Genomic DNA, 22,868 nt, shown 5'->3' with positions numbered 1-22,868 from the left:
TCACCAGAGGCGTAGCTATGGGTGGGCAAGGAGGGACACGTCCCCAGGCGCAGCACTGTAAGGGTCGCAGAGCATGGCCACCGCACCCCCAAGTGAGTGAGCGGCAGCTCGCTGGCTGACCCTGCTTCTCACCCTCCCTGCAGAGAAGTGCAGAAGTGTTAACAGCAGCAAAACAAATGGGACACATCTGGCTAACTATAGGGGTTACATCTGGCTATCTTTTTTACACACTTTATTTAATTGTTACATTTCCTGTTTATGTGAATGGACGTAGCCGCTGTTCGCGGTCACGTCCATTCACTCCAGGCACTGCGATTGGGTAGAGGACCGTTCGGTCTTCTTCCCCAATCACCCAGCACAGGATCCCGACGGAAACAGCGGCGGTAGCGGCGGCGGGAATGCGCGACGTAATAAAACGTCATGTTGCCGTTAATAGAGGTAAGCATGACGTTTTAATACTTTAGGATGGCGGTAAATGGTTAAAAAAAAAAAAGCAGATACTCACCTAAGGAGAGGGAAGGCTCGGTCCTAATGAGCCATCACTCTCCTCTCCCGGTGGCCCCGGTGCAGCACTGGCTCCTTCGTTCTCGTCCCACGCCAAGGGGACTTCGGAAGCCGAGTTCTCCCGAAGACAGGCGGCGCACACGCGAGTGCATCATAGAGGGCGCGCGTGCGCAGTATCGAGTGGCCCGTCTTCGGGAGCACTCGGGCTCCCGAAGCATTTCTGAAGCCTCCCTTCGGCCGGGAGACAGCGGTATTTGACCGAAACGGTCGAATACCGCTACGGGGGAGCCAGGACAGCAGCGGGCACCGGGAGAGGAGAGGGAATGCTCTATGGCAGGGGTCCCCAACCTTTTCCGGCCCGGGGACCACTTTCTGACCAAATTTTTCACCGGGGACCCCTGGGACCGGGGTGGGGGGGGGGGGGGGGGTTGGGCACCAGGGGGCTGGGGTGCGGTGGCATAGCTAGCATAGTTGCCCCAGTATAGGGAGTTTAGTTGCCCAGTATAGTGCCCAGTATAGTTCCCAGTATATAGCTAGTATAGTGGCCAGTATATAGCTAGTATAGTGCCCAGTATAGTGCCCAGTATAGCTAGTATAGCGCACAGTATATAGCCAGTATAGTGGCCAGTATAGTGCCCAGTATAGCTAGTATAGTGCCCAGTATATAGCTAGTATAGTGCCCAGTAATACGCCCTAGTATGGGTAGGTAGTGCCCACCCACCACCCGCGGCCGCCGCTCCGGTTACCTTATGGGCTGGCGGCTGCTTGTCTGTATCCGCTCTCCTCTTAGCCGCATCTCCTATTACAGCAGCGCGTCACACGGCTGCTGCAAGGAGGAAGGAAGCAGGGCAGCGGCTTCCTGTAGCGGCGATATGAATCGCCGTTACCATGGGAACCGCTGCCGTTTCCTTCCTCTTTCAGCAGCCGTGTGATGCAATGCTGTTGAAGCTGCAGCAAAAAGGAGAGCGGCTATGGGGAATATAAGGAAGTGGCCACCCGCTCATAAGGTAACACGAGCGGCGTCCGCAGGAGAGGGAGAAAGGCCAGATTCGCTGCGGGCCCCCAGAAAACTGGCCACGGACCACCAGGTTGGGGACCGCTACTCTATGGGACCCAGAGCCTCCCTCTCCTTAGGTGAGTATCTGACTTTTTGAAAAAAAAAAACCCGGTTCCCATTAGCTTTAAAAAACATTTTATTGACAAGTTTTAAAAATATCACCTAGGAGAAAACTCAGGTGAAAAAGTAAATTGCGTCTGGGCCTGAATGTTAAACCAGTCTAGTCTTGTCTGAATACATGTTTGCAGGCTGTCTTATGTGTGATCTAGAGGTTTGCATCAGTGTTTGTTTTTTGTTTTTTTAAGTGGACCTGAACTCAGAACTTCCTCTCTCCTCTAAAAGATAAGCGACAGCATAATAACCTTTAAAAAAACAAAACATTTCTTTGTTACAGCCGATACAAATCCTGCAATAAATCTTCAGTATATCTACTTCCTCCTTTTGTGGAAGCAGACATATTGCTAACATCCTGTGTTTACCAATTGGCTCTCTGCCGTGGCAGTCAGCTGACACAGCTAAAGGATCAAATTACAATTTGTGATTAGTTACAGATGAGGGGCAGTTTGAGAAGCTAAACTCTCTAAATACATGCAGGGTGCATTTCTCTATGCTTCTGTCCTGTGCAAGAGTTCAGGTCTACCGGTACTTATAACATTTATACATAATATAATTTGTTATTATATTTTCCTGCCTTTTCCAGATGGTACAAGTGGCTTGGCTGTTTTTGTTCTCCAAGTTTATTGAACTATTTGATACTGTAAGTACCACCTGTTTTCACTTTTCATTGATTACATTGCATTCCATTGATTACATTGTAGAGAGAAGCAGCTGGAGAAGAATCTGGTTCACTAAGGAATAATAAAAAGAACATGCATTGTTTATGAACCATCAGTTTATTTTATATTTGAAGGATGTATTTTGCTGATGAGGATAAATACTACCAGTTTTGGCATGCTGTAAAATAGAAACTGTCACTGCATACTAAACTTTTCTAGAACATTTAAAGTGTACCAGAGAGGAATTAATCTAAAAGTTTTATACATACCTGGGGCTTCCTCCAGCCCCAGCTTCCTCCATGGATCGCTGCCATGCCGTCTTCTGTCGTCTCCTCCTTCTCCTGGTAGAAGCCCCGTAAGTTTGGTCAGTTGGGGTCAGTCGGCACATGCACAGTGCCCCCCACCACCCCCCAATGCTTCCGCGGCTGGAATCTTTCTGTGCCTGCACAGTAGTACTGCTCACCTAAACTGTGCTTAATATTGTAGCTTTTTACTTATCTGGGGTTTTCCCAGCCCCCTGTAGTCCTTGGGGTCTGTTGGCATCCTCTGGGATCCCTCCATTCTCCTGCTGGCGGCTCTGAAAGAAGGGCGACCCAAATGCGAGTCACAGCAACTGCAGTTCATTTTTTAAAAACTTTTTGAGAACTGCACATGCGCATAACACTCCTGGCGATGGGTGGTCAAGAAGGATCCATTGGTCGGGGCCACACATTCCCAGTTGGTGCGACTCATGTTTGGGTCGCAGATCTTACGGAGCCGCCAGCGGGAGAATGGAGAGGACACAAGGGACCTCATGGACTACAGGGGGCTGGAAGAAGCCCGATGTAAGCAAAAGGCTACAGAGTTAAGCACAATTCAGGTGTGCTTTAAAGTGTACTTGCTAACAATTTACAGCATTACTGTACTGTATATGTGCTGCATTACCTTAAGTCAGCCACTAGATGTACACAGAACACTGTTGAAGCTGTATTAGATCACTTGGGTTTAACCATCTTTACATAGCATTCCAAGCCCAAGTAATGCTCGGGGTTAATGTTCTTCAGTGATGGGCAAAGGGAAGTCTGTTGCAGATAATGGACCTAAGCTTGGGATGTAAAATTCAGTGTTCATTTTGAGCTTTGGGAATGGGTACAAAATGCAAGGAGAAAACAAGATACTGATCTATCCAGGAGGGTTGCTACAAATCCTTCTTTTTTAATGTGTAGATCGCTTCTTCCTTGATGTTGCTCTTACAGTGGTGAAGAACCATCAGTGCATGTTTCACATTGATCACCATCACAACCTCTTCCAGGGATGGGCTTTTTGGAAAGGCAAGGAAAGAAAGTTTAATTGACAAGGGCCCCTGTCCTTTTACCTTTACGAAGACTGGAAAAGTTGGGATGGGTGGCAATAAGAGAGGTTGGTACACTTGCTGGTAATGCGTATCAGTGCAGGGGAGGCAGGATCTACAAAGCACAGAGGAGGACCTCAGACCACTAGGAGCCATCCTGGGAATATTGGGTATCTCTCTTTCTCTCTAAAAGCTACTTTTTTATTTTGTGTGGAGAGTCGCATCAAAGTGGTTATGACCAATATTTTATCATTAAAAAGTATACATCCTTGGTAGCTGGGAAGTTTTTATCACATCTCAATTAATATAGTTGATTGCAGGCATCTATCAAATATTCCCTTCAGAGACTATTTCCTGAAGGTCTTTCACAACCCTCTTTGAAATAAGAAAATGTGTTCATAGCTTACTTGACCTGGACCAGTTTGGTCAGTGATTGAATTTCTGTACAGATCCTCCTGTGTTTTCTCTACGCCGTACATTTGTTGTAATTGTCTTGGTTTGTCATTGTGTCATTTTGTGTTTGTAAGGTCTTATTTATTGTGAGGAAGAAGAACAGCCAGATCACATTTCTCCATATCTTCCACCATTCTGTGCTGCCCTGGAGCTGGTGGTGGGGTGTGAAGTTTGGTCCAGGTGAGGACTGTAGAAGGCTTGCATTGAATGTAAGTTTTGGTGCTCTTAGTGGAAGCCTCTAACTCCTTTTCTTGTGTATCAGGTGGTATGGGATCCTTCCACGCCATGATCAATTCTATGGTCCATGTCATCATGTACTTCTACTATGGCCTCTCCGCTGCTGGACCACGCTTCCAGAAGTATCTGTGGTGGAAGAAGCACATGACTGCCATCCAGCTGGTAAGTATACCATGAGTCAATGGTACATTGTATATTGATACATCCTGGAGTACTAAAAGATTACTGCACACAGGTGGCTTTCCTTCATATGCCGTTAGCAAGGTTAAGGTTAAAAATGCAGTGTCTATTAATTTCACAAGTAAATATTTGTTTAAATTTTGCAATACTTAAATACTGCTCAACTCAGGACCTGAGTACTGCATTTAAAAGTTGCTTAAAGTAAATGTAACCCCCATTCCCAAAAAAAACCCCAGATACTTACCTGTGGAGAGGGAAGGCTCCTATAGAGCCTTCCTGCTCCTCTCAAGGTCCCCATGTTCCAGCAATGTCTCCCCGTTTGAATCCCCTGCCGCGGTAAGCTTTGGGAGTCCGAGTGTTCCCGGAAAACGGGCGGCTCCATACTGCGCCTGCGCTCTTTCACACATGCGCAATACTGAGCTGCCCGTCTTCAGGAGCACTCGGACTACCGAAGCCCCCCGTGGCGGGGGATTCAAACGGGGGTGACATTGCTGGAACGAGGGGACTATAAGAGGAGGGGGAAGGCTCTACAGGACCCAAAGCATTTCCTCTCCTTAGGCAAGTATCTGCTTTTTGGTTTTTTTTGGGATTTACATTAACCTTAAGGGTATAGGGCAGGGTCAAGCAACCGAGTAAGAGTGAAGTTGCTGTAGCAAGGATATGTGAACCAGTCAGCATAATTTAGGATTTCCTTAAAGGGTATCCGGTGTACTTCACAGAATTTTTTTCCGGCTGGATGGCATGAAAACTTAGCCAGGTGGGAGGCGGGAATGCTGGGCTGCCACAGCTGTACTTACAGCATAGTAGGAGGATGAGGAGGTGAGCCGATAACAGCCGGGTGCTCACCAAAATTAGCCAGTTGGAGCTTGACTGAAAGCGCCTGGGGAGAGCACTGGTTATCTGTAGCGAAAATAAGTGCCCCTATGGGGTACTCCAAGTGTGGGAACCCTCTAGAGCCTAAATAGGCTTCCCCCGTCATCCTCTGCTGTCTCATTCCAGCAGTGGCACCCCAAAAAGTCAGCTTGTTGATGCATGTCGGCGCCTCCCACATGCACGCTAGCTTTGTCCTGCTCGGCTTTCTTCGGCAATACCTGTGCCGGATCAGGTCTGCACTGTTGTACAGATGTGAGCTATTGCAGAAGAAAGCCAAGCAGGGTGGAGCTAGTGTGCATGGGCAGGGAAGCCACACTTCGGGTGTCCCAGTGCTGGCGTGAGACTGCGGAGGAAGATGGGGGAAGCCTCTTTAGGATCCAGAGGCTTACCCCTCCCGATCTGACTATCTAAAACTGCGCAATGCAAACCCCACGCTTGCTTTAAAGCATTGTAGTGTGGGGTGTGGCATTTGCCGATTGGCAAGTTATGGGCGATAGTATTTCACAATAAGATAGGGGGTTATTCTTGGTTTTGGGGATTACATTATTTAGTACCATGGAGTAGTATCTAACATGTTTAAAGGGAACCTAAAGCGAGAAGTATATGGAGGATACCATATGTATTTCCGTTTAAGCTATACCAGTTGCCTGGCAGCCCTGCTGATCACTAGTAGTGTCTGAATCACACACCTGAAACAAGCATGCGGCTAATCTTATCAGATTTTTTTTTTTGTTAAAAAGCTCTAATCTGCATCCTTGTTCAGTGTCTTTGGCTAAAAGTATTAGAGGCAGAGGATCATCAGGACTGCTAGGCAGCTGGGATTGTTTAAAATGAAATGTCAGCCTCCACATCCCTCTCACTTCAGGTTCCCTATAATAAAAATGGCACTACGGTAGCTTTGCAGGAGATGCAATAGTATTTTTAGCGGGTGGTGAGGAGGGTGTTCTGTTTAGAGTGAGGGATAGCTCAGCCACAGCAGTGATATGCTGTGGATAACTCAGCCAAAAATAGTTGCCAATAGTGATAAGCGAGAATAAATCTTGCTTCAGACCTCATAGTTAGCAGGGGCATGTGTGCCCCTGCTAAAACGCCGCTATCCCGCGGCTTAACGGGGGTCCATTCACCCCCAAATCCCCTCCGTACAGCGAGGGAGCGCTTCCGCATTGGGGCAGGGCTAAACGCCGCAGCCCTGCCCCACGCGCGTCTGTCAGACACGTATCTCCGCCTCTCCCCCGCCCCTCTCAGTCGTCCTTCACTGAGAGGGGCGGGGGAGAGGCGGCGATGCGCGTCTGATAGACACGCTGAGAGGCAGGGCTGCAGCTGTTAGCCCTGCCTCCAGGAAGACAAGATTTACGACCAACTCTACGACCAAGGTTTGCGGGGGTGGGTTTGGGGGTGAAAGGACCCCCGTTTAGCGGCGCTATGGCGGCGGTTTAGCAGGGGCACACATGCCCCTGCTAACTATGAGCTCTGAAGCGAGATTTATTCTCGCTTCAGAGTCTCTTTAACTCATGGAAAAGCAGGTGATTTGTTTGATCAGCTGATAGATTTGCAAAGCTCTGATTTGCTGTGATCACATCCTGCTTAAGCACATGATCATGACTGGCAAATCAGAGAGGTGCATATCTATCACCTGACCAAACTGACCACATGCTTCTTCATGAATTCTCCAATACATGACCATCATTAGTTGCCAAGGTGTCAAAGATAAAATTAACAGCAAAAACTTTATATACCGTACATGCTACAATGGTTGTTGGGAAAGCAGAGGGAATGCCAGAAGCAGCTATACCACTTCTGTACAATACACTGTGTATTTGAGAAGACTATACTCAGTCATTTATAATATGTGCGTTACTGATCAGGATTCAACTTGGGGCTGACTGTTTTTATACTGCATTTATAGTCCACTTGCCTTCTAACAGGTTTAAAGGGAACCAGAGCTGAAAATAATAAAGATTCTATACATACATGGGGCTTCCTCCAGCCCCATACGTGCTGATTGATCCCACGCCGCCATCCTCCTCTGCTCGCAGCTACGAGAACCGGCTCTACGCTGTTCCGTCAGTCGGAGCCAGTCTAGCGTAGCAGAAGTGCGCCGTTTGCGTATATCTGCAGCAGTGTATGGAGAGATACGTACAGGGCGCACTTCTCCAGCGCAGCCCGGCTTTGATGACGTCACTGACGGGAGCCGGTTCTCGAAGATGCAGACAGAGGAGGATGGTGGCGTGGGATCGATCAGCGTGTATGTGGCTGGAGGAAGCCCCAGGAATGTATAAAAGCTTTTTCATTTTTTCAGCTAGGGAACATCTCTGATTCCCTTTAAAGGACAACTGAAGCAAGAGTGATATGGAGGCCATATTTATTTCCTTTTAAGCAATACCAGTTGCTTGGCTGTCCTGCTGATCCTCTGCCTCTAATACGTTTAGCCATAGAGCCTGAACAAGCATGCAACAGATCAGGTGTTTCTGACATTGTCAGATCTGACAAGATTAGCTGCATGCTTGTTTCTGGTATGATTGAGACGCTACTGCAGCCAAATAGACCAGCAGGGCTGCCTGGCAACTGGCATTATTTAAAAGGAAATAAATATGGCAGCCTCCATATCCCTCTCACTTCAATTGTCCTTTAAAGCTTGTTTTTGTGTGTGTTAATTGCTTATTATTGATGAGCAAAATTCTCTTAATATGTTAATTGGCCCCTCCCAGAAGGCGGAAGTTGGAATTAGCATATCACAGTATCTAGCCGTTATAGTAAAAGACAACTATCACAAAAAATTGTAAAATTTAAAGTACACGTGTATAAGAAGTATAGTTGTCCCAAAGTGAAATGCATTATAAATTACTTTTCTCCTATGTTGCTGTCACTTAATGTAAGCATTTTAAATCTGACAGGTTTTGAAGTAGTCAGCCTCCTCACAGGGGATTCTCAGTATTTCCCTTATTCTTTACAAAAGAGCTTTCTGGAAAGGTTCTATAATCAAATATGCCAGCCTACCTACTTGCTTGTGCAGTGGCTTGATAGTGTAATGGTTAAGGGCTCTGCCTCTGACACAGGAGACCTGGGTTCAAATCTCGGCTCTGCCTGTTCAGTAAGCCAGCACCTATTTCAGTAAGGAGTTTCTTGGGCAAGTCTCCTTAACACTGCTACTGCCTACTGAGTGCGCTCTAGTGGCTGCCTCGCAAGTGCTTTGAGTCCGACAGGAGAAAGGCGCTATACAAATACTGCAATTATTATTATTATTATTTTAGCAGCTGGGCTGTACCACTGCCATTTAGTAAGTGCTTATAAGGGATTATCGGGATTTTCTTCATTCTTACGAGTCGACGGACAAGCCCAAAATCTGTCAGTTACAATCTATTGTAAGTGACAGCGACATAAGAGAAAATAAATTCATAGTGCATTTTATTCTGGAACAAATGATATGCACACACATGTATTTTAAATTAACTATTTTTTTGTGATAGTGGTCCTTTAACAGCTTCCGGACGGCGGTGATTAAAATGTATGCCGTTTTGATGCGGTTATTCCTGCCAGGGCGTAGATATCACCTCACCGCTGCCGCAGGCTATCGTTGCTCTCTGCACGCCGCAGCTCACTCACTATGCCGTCTCTGTGACAGCAGAGCTTTTTGAGCCGGTCAGGAGCCGACTTCATTGGCTGGCTTCTTGACTCTGTCATCAATGTAAGCAACTCCCATTGGCTTACATTGATCACACGGTCAGGAGCCAATGAAAGCGGCTCTTGACCGGCTCACAGAGCTCTGCCGTCAGAGACTGCAGAGTGGGTGGCCTGAGGATATGGGTGTGCGGCGTGAACAGTGATAGCAGTGTTTCAATGCGGCAATTTTGTTATGTGCCGGTTTCTGGTACCAGCGGTCACATGCACATCGAGTTGCTAGCGTAAACTTCCTCCTTCTGAGTGGAGTAAACAAGCTGGTTTGTAGAACATTTTAGTACATCTCTGCCTATCCATTCCATTTCTCATCCTGACCATAACTTCTGCTTTGTCCCATAGCTTCAGTTTGTCCTGGTCTCCATTCACATCACTCAGTATTACTTCATGTCCACCTGCGACTACCAATTCCCCATCTTCATCCACCTCATCTGGATATACGGCACAGTCTTCTTCATCCTCTTTTCCAATTTCTGGTACCAGGCCTACACCAAAGGAAAACGCCTCCCAAAAACCACCTCTGCTTCCAATGGAGAAGTCCACCAAAACGGCAAAGCCAGGAACGGCAAAACTAAAGAGAACTAAACCTGAGCGAGTCAAACTCGCATGGTGTCCCCAAAACTTGCGCACAAAGCGGGTGCAAAGTGCGAAGATGTCACAATTTATTTTTATTTTTCCCTAATTTTTTTTTTCTCTCGCAAAGTCGAATAGGCCAGCTGTTTGACGGCCAGTAAAAACTGCCAAACTGGTTTTCCGACTACACCTGCGGCTTACACCAGCCAAAATTTAAGTGCCTAAAAGACTGTTTGTATGAAGCAAGTGTGCATTTTTTTTTCCCTAAATCCCTCCGGTAGACCCAGGCACCCACCCAACCAACATCAACCCACACTTCTAAAGCTACAGTGGAAGAGGCTGGCTCACTCCAAAAGTTCTCTGTCCAACATCACTAGTCTCCAGCCCCTCAACAGCCAACACAAATGTAAATTCCTATGCATCACATTCCAGCATGAAATCATTACTAAAGTTCAGATTTGGCAGGGTTAGCTCCTCTCACCTTTGGTCCAATTCCCCCCTCTCCCCCCAGTCTGACCTATTTTTGCACTTTGCCATTTACGGGGCCAAGACTCAGCCCTGATCTTTAAAGGTGCAGGAATTCTGGCATACTTGAAAACTGGGGTGCTTGTGGTTTTTTTGAACTTTTAGGTCATTTTTTCTTTTGTCTGAAGGAGAAAGCAGTATTGTGTGTTTGTTGCGTATATTTTAGGCTAAATTTACGTTAAATTGCCTGATCTGAAGGAGGGGTTGTCTGCTCTTTCTCTCGCCAAGTCACAGTCCTGTAAGCTTTAACTCTATCCCCCCCCCCACCCCACGTCCCGCCCGTCCATGCTGTATTCATTCCTGTTGCCTCTGTGCCACTGACCTATAGAGATATAACACTGTAATATTTTTCTTAATTGTTCTGCTGCTTAAGGGATCTTTTGCCCCTCCAGCAGCAGAAACCGGTTCATAAAAAAAAAAAAAATCACTTTGTATATTTAAAAATAAACAAAATCCATTCGCCAGGCCCCTCCATGAAGCGTCCACCGCTGAGGCGACAAAAGCTGCGTTGGACAGGGGGATATTTTCATAACTTATCTGCAAGTCTGCCAGATATTATTTATCAGTTTTTCTGTGTAATACTATTAATAAAAGAGAGACTTATCACACTTTGTTTAATTCCAAAGGAAGATCTTGTTAATTTTATACATGAGATTATCCATAGAGGGCCTGTGTTTTTTATTTTCCCTGGGGGCCTTGGTAATGCCTGAACAAGAGGGTACCTTTTCGATGTGTCTTGTAGTGCTTTGTTTGTGCTGGTTAGGATTAGAGTACCCCTTTGCCAGTTCATGGTATGACCCATTGAATTTTTGTAATAAGTATTTTGTACAATGCAATATTGAAAAAATGTTAGATAAGATCACCATCAGGGCTGTGGAATCCTCCAACTCCTCAGTTTATGAAACCTCTGACTCCAGGTACCCAAAAATTGCTCTGACTCCTCCACTCCGACTCCTTAGTCTAAGTCTTACCAGGGCTGTGGAGTTGGTACAAAAATCATCTGACTCCAACTCCTCAGTTTATGAAACCTCTGACTTCAGGTACCCAAAATGACTGACTCCAACTCCACAGCCCTGATCACCCTAAAGAATCGAATGAACCATTAAGACATCTCTCTCCCTCTATTGGACCAAAAAAAAGATCTGTACAGTAATGGGAAAAGAAAAGTGTTGTAAAAGGAACCAGTCTTTACTGGGTTTGTGCACAACCTCTACATACCCAATCAGTCATTATAATTGTGTAAGATTACTCAAGTAAGTTTTGTCCTTATTTTTTTGAAAGAGTAGATTAAGTGAAGGAAAAAAGTTTACATTTACTTGCCCGAGGCTTCTTCCAGCCCCTGCAGTGTATCAGCTCCCTCCCCTGGTCTGCTCCGTTTTGCCGCTGTGATCCCCATTAAAGTCTACGACTTGCTCATTTGTGGAATGCTGCGCCTGCGCGGCTCTGTACCTCCTTGATCGTGCACGCATGGCTGGAAGTGTTCTGGGCCTGCACAGTTTCCTGTTACACAAACTACACAGGCACAGAATGCTGCCGCCTATGGGAGCGCGATTGAGGGGGGGGCAGTGCATGTAGTGACAGCGACACAAAGGTGCGGACCAGAAGAACAGCAAGGATTCTAATAGTCTGTAGGTTGCTGGAAGAGGCCCCAGGTAAGTAAATGTCAACTTTTTTTCCTCCACTTAAATTTCCCTTTAATTCTTACTTGTGGATGACTCTGCAGCCGAATATCCGCTCGATCATCTACCTAACTTGATGACTCTCTTGAGTGTGCGAGACAATGTCCATTAACTTTGCCTTCCGTTGCATGTATTACCAATGAGCACAGACCCCTGTAATTTGATAGTGTTGTGCATACTCAGGAACAATAGATAACTGTCGGCTTCAAGTGAGGAAGAAGACCACAAATAGCATAACTGATAGAACAGATTCTAAGCTACTGAGTCATCCTCATGTAATGCCAAATAAGGGGGACAATTTAAATGTCATAATTCATTCTGTGCAATTATGGTATCCTGAATGCTCGCACATCTATAAGCCAAATTTGTGTCTGGTTCTCTTGAAACCCATCTACATCTAAATGAGCACAGACACAGCGAATAGTTCAGCAGTGCCTTGTATTGCTCACTGCCCCCTGCTGCTATTCCCTGTAGGTAATGGAGAGTGGCCTCCTCCTGCTCACAAGCTCCTGACATGGACTTCTGGCTACGTCCATATCATTACTGCCTAGTTCCCGCGAATGCTACTCGATGGAAGCTACTAGGATGGGCAAAACTAGGTAGCAGTGATGCAGACGTACCTAAAAGATAGCGATGTGTTAAGCAGAGGAAGAGGCCACACAACTTACAAAAAATGGCGTCCGAATGGGGAACAAGTTAGGGCTGTGCCGATTTATTCAGCACAAGTTCTACTGTGTCTATTTTTAGGTTTAGATGGGCGTTAAAGTTTTTCTAGACGTTTTTGTGGCTGACAATACGGTTTAGTTCTTAAGTTCTAAATTGTTTTGGGAAGTCCTTTAATTTTAACTTGCATGAAAAGACTTTGCACAGCAAAAAGCCTCATGTGACTGGCATCTCACGGAAGCTGCTCTTCTCACACTCCAGGGCTACGCAGCTAGTGCAGTGGGATCCGCATGAAGGCTGGTAGTGAGGCTGCGGGAGCACACTTGTTTAAATCATGGGCATTTTGCCGCATATCAGAAAATGTATGTGAAATTTTATGGAATAAAACTCCATGGTCCACATAGTAAATTGTAGCACTCTCCAAAGTGCATTTTAAAATCTCACATGCAAATCTCTTAGGCCCGGTTCACATTAGTGTTTTTTTTGCGGAACGTAACCGGAACTTATACTGTACAAACGGAACGTATGTGAACTGATCCAATGTTAACCTATGGATCCATTCACATGCATTTGTTGGTACGAATATGGTCCGTTCCCCGGACCTAAAAAAATGCTGCAGGCCCTAATTTTCCGGACTGTTCTGCCCAGCAGAACAAAACCGGACAAAAAATGCTGCAGCATTGGGGCAATGAAAAACTGAATTTTTTCACACTAGTGAAGAAACGGACTGTTCCACGGGGGATGGGGGGATGTGGAGATGTAGACCTGAGCGCCTGGCGGGTGAGGGAGGGTAAAATACATACCTAATGCTCTTTTGCAGTTGGCGGTAGAGGCTTCCGTCTTTATCCACGGCATGTGACTACATGACGCGTCATGTGACTAGTCACAGCAGAAGAAGAGGAAGCCTCTACCGCTGGCTTCAAAAGAGCATTAGGCATGTATTTAACGGCAAACTGAGTGAAAACTGATCCAATCGATTGTTATGTATTTTTCCACTTGTTAAAAAGGCAGAATATTGAGAAACACAAACACGTACAGAAACGCAAGTGCCCATGGCAGAAAACTCATGGTTTTGTGCACGGACGAGTGTGCTCCCAGCCTCTGAGAATAGTAGCTTCCTTCTGAGACCTTGCAGGTGCTTGCTTTGTGACAAATTCCCTTAATAGCCCACCCCCTATTTATTGTTGTGTCTGGATGCTGGGGTTTAAAAATCAGCGGAAGCCTTGCTGCCAATGTTCCCACTTCCCCATAAACTATTATCATAATTTAACAGGTGAGACCTGCTTTAGAGCTTATTTCCACTATGTGCCGCGCCCGCCTCCAATTCAGACGTGGGACCTGTGCTACTGCAAAGCCACAGCCCAAAACTCTCAGCCATGCCTTGCACGGCTGTAAGGATTCGGATGGGTGCTGCCGGAAGTGTGTTTTGGACAGCAAGCCATAGAAGGTATAGGCAGCATTTATGCTGCAGATTAGAGCTGCATTCGGCCTTAGTGGAAATGGGCCCTTAAAGTGAATGGGAACTGCATTTAAAAAAAAAATGAAGCAAATACTTACCTAAGGAGAGGGGAGGCTCTGGGTCATATAGAGCCTACTGTCAACTCTTTCGGTGCCCTCTATCCTGTGTTGGCTTCCCCAACCCCCCCCCCCCCCCCATTTCAATCCCCCACCGAAAGGGTATTTGGAAGTCTTCAGGAGCCGTGTCCTCCCGAAGACGTGTGTCTCCATACTGCACACACGTGAGCTTGCAAGAGGGCGTTCTTGTGCAGGCGCAGTACAGGGCCGCCCTTCTTTAGGAGCACTCTGGTTCCCTGAAGACTTCTTAAGCCTCCTTCGGCCGGGTAAAGCAGTATTTGACTAAATTAGTCAAATACTGCTACTGGGCGAGCCAGCACTGGAACGTGGGGACCAGGAGAGGAGCGGGAAGGCTTTATAGGACCCAGAGCCTTCCCTTTCCTTGGGTAAGTATCTGTCTCATTTTGTTAAATGCGGTTCCTATTCACGTTAATGTTTTTACTATGAAAAGTCTTATCATAGTGTGAGGGCCAGGTGTACGTCTATTTGCAGCAGAACCATCTGCTACAGTGACCATAGCTTCCACCTTGCGTTAGAGTTGTGACTTCCACTCACATGTGTTACGATACAAGTGAATAGTGCACAGCTTTGCAGCTGGGTGGAGGCCGCACAAAGTTTGGCCGCAGGCAGACTTCCACCCAGCATCCATGCAACAGTCAAAGATTTGTTTTATAGTAAGATCATGGTTTGACAAGTGAGCCCTGCTTTAAGTAGACTGGGTGGGGAAGGGGATGCTGCTAGGGTTTAGTTGGATTTTAAATACTCCAGATGCAAGGCAAGCATGTTGGAGGTCCTATTTGTAATTCCACCCTGCAGCAGAGTCCTCATAACTCAGCTGGAGAAGGCACTTACCTCGCTCTTCCTTCTGCAAAGGCTGCAGTACTGTACAATTTAATTTAATGGCCAAGTGGGTGGAGGTGGGACCTTTGGTTTAGATATCGTTCTTTTGGCTTAACTTATTAGTGGGTGATTGAGGTTGCCAGCATCTAACCAAAGCTTCATTGTCATTCTAAAGTAAAGTCAAAACCTGCACTGTGGGGGCGTCCATTTTCTTCATATAATGCGGCCATTCACTGGGGAATTAGCAGCAGCAATGGCTTGAGGCTACTCTTATTTCCTAGTGGATTCATGGGCTCAATCTTCTCCAGCTCACTGTGCTTGCCTTCATAATATGAAGCCAAGGGGTCCATTTTCAAGATGGAAGTGGTATGCCTTCAAAGGGGAGTGACAAATATTTGTGAAACATGCTTTATTCTGCCAGCTGTGGCGTCGGTAACACCGGGTTGTACCGCAGCTCCTTGCACTGAGCGTAACTCCTGGCAGCAGGGTCTATGTGCCCAGCCATGTACCTGTTCCTTTGTAACGGGTAGTGAAATAAAGGTTTTTTTTTCCTGAGAATTGTGAGTGTGTCTGTTTCAATACCAAGTTCAGTTTCTTGAAGTACAAACAGTAGAGTGTTGTACCATGTTCAAAGAAAAGCCAAACTTCTTGCTTTTACTGATGGCTAAGTTAGGCAATAAATGGTATCATCCTGAATCAAAAGTTCTTGCTTGTAGTATGTAGTAATGAAAAAAAAAAATATATATATATATATATATATAAGCTACTAATGGACACACATGCACTACCTAAGCTAAAAATGACTGAGCTAGGTGTGGGGCGTGGCCAGAGCCTTGGCAGTTTTCAAAGAAAAATTGGGGCTTATTCTCTGAGGCAGGGATCTCGCTTGTCTGAATGCGTTTTTTTTTCCTGCACACTATGGGCTTGATTCACTAAGACAAATAGCATGCCTTATGTTCTGACAATGATGAGCGCTCCACTCGTCCTGCGGGTCCAATCACTTTTAAAGGACATTATCCTTGCACTTTGATTGGCCCAATAGGCTTCCTGTCAAGTGACAGGCAGCCTATTGGGCCAATCAAAGTGCAGGGATAATGTCCTTTGAAGTGATTGGACTCGCAGAGGCTCAGGGCAGGACAAGTGGAGCTCTTGTCATTGCCAATTAGCAGGCATAAGTTCATAGCACTTGCTGTGCTACTCTGATAAGGCGTGTTAACTCTGATAAGGTGTGTTATTCTGATAAGGCGTGCTATTTGTCTTAGTGAATCAATCCCTGTGTGCGTTTTCTATGCAGAAAAATGCATGTGTGTTTTCACAGCAGCTAATATAGTTGATAGAGAAAACAGACAAAATGTGCAGAATTATACTGCAAGATGTCTGCGAGAGGAAAAAAACGCATTTAAGAGTGAGCTAGCCCATTGATTAACAGGAGTTCTCAGTTTAAATCTGCTTTTCTGTGCAGAAAACAGACAAGTGTGACCCCAGCCTAAAAGTGGCCACACACCATGCAATTTTTTAAATATCTGTTCAATTCAAGAATTGTAGTCAATTTTTCTGACTGTATCATTTCAAAAATATGACCAATGTACCACACACCTAAGTTCAATTATTCCCCAATTATGATAAAAATGATTGGAAACTCTGAGAAAATTGCTAGAGTGTGTATATTCATAAATTGACAATCTAACACACACCATACAATCTTTATAAAAATTGAGGAAAAATTTCCAGCAGTGCGGATCGATAAAAATCGAAAAAAACAGGAAAGCCGATCGGATTTTTCAGTCGAATGAAAAAAAAGTTTGATTTTTTTTTTTCGGAAGATCCAATCATATTTGTCGAATTGCCGTAAAATCGGATCATTTTATTGTATTGTGTGTGGCCACCTTAAGGGAGGTGGAGCGATCCTCTGCCTGGAGGGAGGATGCTAGAACAAGTAAGTATTTAACCCTGTGCCTGACTCCCACCTCAATCCTCCATCAAAGACTGAGCCTGTCTTTTTTTTTTTTTTTCTTAGGTACTCTTTAACCTTGTTTTTTCACATTTGACTGAGGAGCTTCTCCTACACAGAGTAATGACTAGGGATAATCAGCGAGATGCAATGATGTGGGTGGAGCCAAATATTAGTGAAGTTCAGGTAGTCCCCAGTTAACAAATGAGATAATGAACTGTGTCCATTCTTAACCTGAATCTGTTTGTTTTTGTCCCCCTCTGTTCTCCCTGTACCTATTTTGTCCCTTCAGGTTTTGTCTTCCTATGTACCTCATGTTCCCCGTCTCATCTCTGTTCGCCCTGTCCCCCTGACCTAACAAGGTATAAGTGCTCCCCGTATAGGTATCCAAGTATAAAACCTTGGGTAGAGGTAGCAAGGCATAAGTGCCCCCAGTATAGTTTAGCCAGGTACAGGTGGTGCCCCAATATAGATAGCTAGGTACAGGTAGTGCCACAGTATAGATAGCTGGGTACAGATGGTACTCTCAGTATAGGTTAGACTCTGACTAAAATAACCCTGTTCCAGCGCAGAGTCCATGCCGGGCTCTCCTTTCCCTGCTATGGTTATTTCCGGGGGAACCTCTGATGTCATGAGAGGCGCTGATGTATAACTAAGGAGAAAGGACGCAGCGAGAAGAGGAGGAGCCTGAGAGGAGTCTGCGCTGGAATGGGGCTATGTAAGTTATGGTGCTCCTTCCTGACATTTTGTCTGAGCCCCCACTGACAGGTGATTGGACCCCAGGTTAAGAACCACTGCTATAAAGGGATTCTAGTGGCTACAATTGCATTGCAACACCTAAATTCCAAATGGCCAGGCATGGCAAATACACCCATTTTACTTTTTTTTTTTTTTGATGTAACCTTTTGCAGCCTTCTCAGTGCAGTTAGTAATGGGAGTTTGTTTTGTAGAAGCCCAAACCACAGACATGCACTGCTAACGCCCTTTGCAGGGTGTGTTGTCAGAACCGCTCTGGTGTGCATCAGCCCTATCTCGCTGCCCATGCAATTCTATGGGCCTGTTCACACTTCTGTGCTGTAATGGATCACGTTATTCTAACTTGCTGTGTGTTATGCAACACACGGTGTGTAAGGGCCCCAAGACTCACTGCAGGGATAGTAACAGTCCCTGAAGGGGCCCCTGAGCCTCAGGCCAAAATTGACTGATGAAGCAGCAGGGGTGGGAGACTCGTCCACCAAATAGGTGGTATCTAAGGGGAAGATAGCTAAATTAAAGCTCATGCCTGAACAGACCCAAGAACTGTTGGCATTTATTAGGGTCACCCTTTAGGCTAGTTTCACAGTGCTCAGTTGCGTTGCAGAAAAATACAGCATGTCAACTTACTGCCCATAACATTCTATGAGCCTTTTCACAGTAACCAATCGCATTATTGTAACTCGCTGCATGCAGGCTTTGCATTAAAGGGATACTGTAGGGGGGGGGGGGAAATGAGCTGAACTTACCCGGGGCTTCTAATGGTCCCCCGCAGACATCCTGTGTTGGCGCAGCCACTCACCGATGCTCCGGCCCCGCCTCCGGTTCACTTCTGGAATTTTAGACTTTAAAGTCAGAAAACCACTGCGCCTGCACGCCCGTGTCCTCGCTCCTGCTGATATCACCAGGAGTGTACTGCGCAGACACAGACCATACTGGGCCTGCGCTGTGCGCTCTTGATGACAGCGGGATCGAGGACATGGCAACGCAGGTGCAATGGTTTTCAGACTTTAACCTCCTTGGCGGTATGAAAAATACCGCCAGGAGGGAGCGCAGCAGTTTTAAAAAAAAATTTTATTTTTTTTAATCATGTAGCGAGCCGAGGGCTCGCTACATGATAGCCGCTGCTGAGCAGCATCCCCCCGCCCGCTTCGATCGCCTTCGGCGATCTCCGATCAGGAAATCCCGTTCATAGAACGGGATTTCCTGAAGGGCTTCCCCCGTCGCCATGGCGACGGGGCGGGATGACGTTACCGACGTCACTGGGAGTCCCGGGCCACCCCTCGGCGCTGCCTGGCACTGATTGGCCAGGCAGCGCTGGGGGGGGGGGGGCTGCGCGCCGCAGCAAATAGCGGCGATCGGGCGGGAGCCGGCGGCGATCAGAGTGCTGGCACAGCTAGCAAAGTGCTAGCTGCGTCCAGCAAAAAAAAAAATTATGAAAATCGGCCCAGCAGGGCCTGAGCGGCACCCTCCGGCGGCTTACCCCGTGTCCAGCACGGGGTTACCGCTAAGGAGGTTAAAGTCTGAAATTCCAGAAGTGAACCGGAGGCGGGGCCGGAGCATCGGTGAGTGGCTGTGCAAACACAGGATGTCTGCGGGGGACCGTTAGAAGCCCCGGGTAAGTTCAGCTCATTTTCCCCTGACCCCCCTACAGTATCCCTTAAAATGTGTGTGAACTGGAAATAGACTTTAAACACGTGCGTTATGCAACTGACCACGGTGAATCTTGCGTAAGATGACCCTAAACCTGCCTCAGGTGAAGACAAGCTGTACACACAACAGTAGGAAGGAGATGGTCGCCTCATTCCCAGTTAGATCTTATTTTCAAACAGTAGAAATAACAGCATAAAAAATGTTTACAAAACAGCAAAGAGAAGATTCCTAGCTACAGGTTTGGGCTAAGGAACCTAAACTTCACCTAGCTATATCTAAACTGTGAAAGTATTCCCCTATTCCTTTCTCATTAAAGAGGTTGCTGACAAAAAAAAAAAAAAAAACTTTCTAAGATGGGTTTGTGACTAACAATTGCCGCTTGAACTGGTAGGTGTTTGATTGCCTTGATAACCAAATCAGCTCAAAAGTGTACTCCTTCTGGAATTTTATTCTGCTTCAGTCTATTAGCAATGTCCAAAAATCAAGTTGGAGGAGCATGCATGCAAAACAGGAATGGCTGTGTGCCTAAGCCTTGAATACCAGTACCAGCGGGATTCCTAAGTTCCAATCCACAAGAGAGGCTGGCACCATAAAAATTCAGCTCTTTGATTTGTCATCAAAATGACAAGTGTAAGCAAAGTAATAAAAAATGGCTGTTAGCAGCTACAGCCTGCTGTTTCGAGCTGGCAAGCTTTTTCTAGCCACTCAGCCATGTTTAAAAGCATCAGCAGCATGTCATATTCATAAGCCCAATTAGCCAATCGGTTTAAAATGTCACAAACCAATAGGGATGCACCCTGCAGCAGGCGGACCTGATGGGGGAACTGCTATATGCTTTTAAACATGGCTGAGTGGCTTGAAAAATAGCTTGCCGCCTCGAAACAGCAGGTTGTCGCTGCGAACTGCCTTTTTTTTTATTACTTTGCTAACACTTGTCACTTTGATGACTAATCATTAAAGAGCTGAATTTTTAATTTTTGTGGTGACAGTCTATTAGCAGAATTGTAAAGTTTCTACAAAGGCTGCTAATATCACTGCCAGATCCGCAGTTCTTATAAATTATGCCAGTAGGCAGTCCTGCACCTTACAGACACTTACCGTATTACATAGCCATTCAGACAGACATTTATCAGTGCCGCTTCATTGATAAAAAAAAAAAAAAAAATTCCATCCAAAACCCTGCTTTTTGGGGGTTGGCAGCAGCTCTGAAGTTTTGTTTTTGCCAAGGTGATGGAGTTGGAAAAGTTCTTAATGCCTAGTACACGAGATTTTCACGCAGATTCCCTGCCAGATTTTTAATATGTCTGATCTGATTTGTCAATTTTCTGTTCATTTCTACGGAAATCGAAATCAGATCGAACATGTTGAAAATGATCAATCCGCCTGAAAATAGTGTGCACAAGGCATAAGACTTTTGGGGAACAATTCTTATATCCCACCTGGACAATTTTCTGATGGGTAAGGACCACAACTTTCTAGATGAAGAATTTAAACAGATCTGAACAAGGGGGGGGGGAATGGTTCTGCACACATTTTCTGCAAGAGAGGCATGTCCCAGTTAGAAAATCTCATGGCCTGCAATCTGGCCATAAAAATGGGTGCAGGCCAGATCCAGAGTACTGAAGTTAGTGTTCTGTTAGAAGCCAGAAATCTATCACCCACAAGCACCTAAATAAAAAGGTGCGTACACACGCACTACGGAAGCCAAGGACGGGTCTGTCAGACCCTCCCGCTGGGCAGACTGTCAGCAGTTAATAGTGAGTGTGTACGCACTGTCATTGGCTTCCGTAGTGTGTATACGCATAGGGCACAAATCCACTAGAAGCTAATGATTTGAAAAGCTTGCTAATGCAACAGGATTTTTATAAAATCACATTGCTCAAGTGAGTTCACACCCAGCATTCCATTAGTAAGAGCTTTTCAAAGCGCTCCTGCTGGGTTCCAGGCCATATGGTGCAGTTCAAATTCTGCCAAATGGCAGCAGATGTAACATGTCAGTGCCTGGCAATCGGTGGCAATTCCTGGTGGCAGAGAACTGCAACATGTCACATCTGAGCACAGTTGCGCTTAGATGTGACTCGAAGGAGGCGTTTCAGAACTGTTAGTGTGAATCCAGCCTTTGAGCCCGCTATGCTGGTCTATACTGTGTGCTGCAATAGGTGTGTGAACTGCAATGGACATTATGCACATATACGTTATTTCAATTCCCTGCATGCAGGCTTTAAAGAGAATCCAAGGTGGTTCTTGGGGGGATGCAGATGGGACACAGAGGCATATTCTCTGCCTCACAACTTGCCTGTGTCCTCCCATCGCTGCACTATTGTCCCCCCAAGATTGGCTACATTATTTGTCGCCATCTCAAGAGTTAAACACGGGAGAGGAATTCCCTGTTAAATATGCCTGCCAGGGGCGTTCCTACAAGGTTTTCAGAGCTGCCATTGGGCACCTCTATCCCTGGCCACACCTTCTGAGGCTCTGAATGAGAATCTCATTCCAGGGTCGTGGCCCAGATGTTATGAAAGTGGGCCATTGTGGCACACTGGAGCAGCGGTTTTTGCAGCTACCTGATCCACTCAGCCCCCCGGATCAGGTAGTTTATTTTATGAGCCCACCTTGGACTTTCTTTAACATGGTCCATTACAATGAAGAGATGAACAGGCCCTAGAACTATATGGTCAGAGTTAACATGCAGCAAATTTACCCTTATGTGAACAGGTAGGGTGGGACAAAAGATCCATCTCAGATTTTCCATTGGGTCAGCACCACTGAATATGTTGGTGCCAAATGTGGAAAGTAGCAAGTCAGGTCCTCTAGTCTTTAACTGCCCCCTACTGGCCAAATAAACCTGCTCATCATTAGTTGGATCTGCCTTCACACCTACCAGTTAGGATCTGTTCTATCAGGATCCAGCCTTCCATCTTAATCTGTCACAACTGAGATTGACAAAAGTGGTTAAGAGGGGAAGTCTGTTGAATTAGGGATAGGTTACTGTCAGCTATAAAGCAGACATTAGCAGTCGCTTTAAGCATACATCATATTTCTGATGCACAACACAACTTAATCACCATTGCAGTTTTATCAACACACCAAGCAATGTGAAAGTAGGCTAAAGGCTTGCTTTATCATTCTGTCAGTGGTCTTTTGTATCCAGAACCCTTTAAAGTTGTTCATAAAAGATATATAAAAAAATAAAAAAAGTAAAAGTGCCATACAGAGACAAATGCACTTTAACATGTGGTTTGGAACTCACATGGACCAGTTCAGAACAATTATGCTCATCACAGTAAACATACGGGACCTTGTGGGGGGGGGGGGGGGGGGAAATAAACACACCCTTATTGAACAGGAAACCATGATCTGGTAAAACACTTAAGCTGCCATTGCATAGCTGCTGTATTTATATGGTAAAACCTATCTAGTGATCACTTCTCAGTTCAATTTCACGCTGTTTACTAAATGTATCTGATAAAGGAATGTGAACAAGAGAATGGTTTTACATCTTGATGCTGCCAGAAGCTGCCCACTGAAGCACAGAGCTTTTCACTGAAGTAGTGCTGTGTTTAACTGTTTA

The 22,868-nt window shown here is 45.8% G+C and overlaps 1 protein-coding gene across 4 annotated transcripts in view; it reads left to right on the top strand.

Annotated features, from left to right (window-relative positions):
- LOC137520899 (mediator of RNA polymerase II transcription subunit 8-B-like) overlaps positions 1 to 10,791 on the top strand; it is a 230,312-nt gene extending 219,521 nt beyond the window's left edge. For all 4 annotated transcript variants that reach the window (XM_068239451.1, XM_068239455.1, XM_068239453.1 and 1 more), the window contains 4 exons: positions 2,262 to 2,318; positions 4,195 to 4,300; positions 4,383 to 4,519; positions 9,428 to 10,791. In XM_068239451.1, coding sequence (XP_068095552.1) covers positions 2,262 to 2,318; positions 4,195 to 4,300; positions 4,383 to 4,519; positions 9,428 to 9,670 — 543 coding nt within the window. In that variant the 3' untranslated portion in view covers positions 9,671 to 10,791. The remainder of the gene's footprint in view (positions 1 to 2,261; positions 2,319 to 4,194; positions 4,301 to 4,382; positions 4,520 to 9,427) is intronic.
- The last annotated feature ends 12,077 nt before the right edge of the window (positions 10,792 to 22,868 follow it).

This window comes from Hyperolius riggenbachi, chromosome 6 (assembly GCF_040937935.1).
Source record: "Hyperolius riggenbachi isolate aHypRig1 chromosome 6, aHypRig1.pri, whole genome shotgun sequence".
Classification (NCBI taxonomy): Eukaryota; Metazoa; Chordata; class Amphibia; order Anura; family Hyperoliidae; genus Hyperolius; species Hyperolius riggenbachi.
The sequence above is the reverse complement of the archived record's forward strand: the minus strand, read 5'-3'. Positions and strand labels throughout refer to the sequence as shown.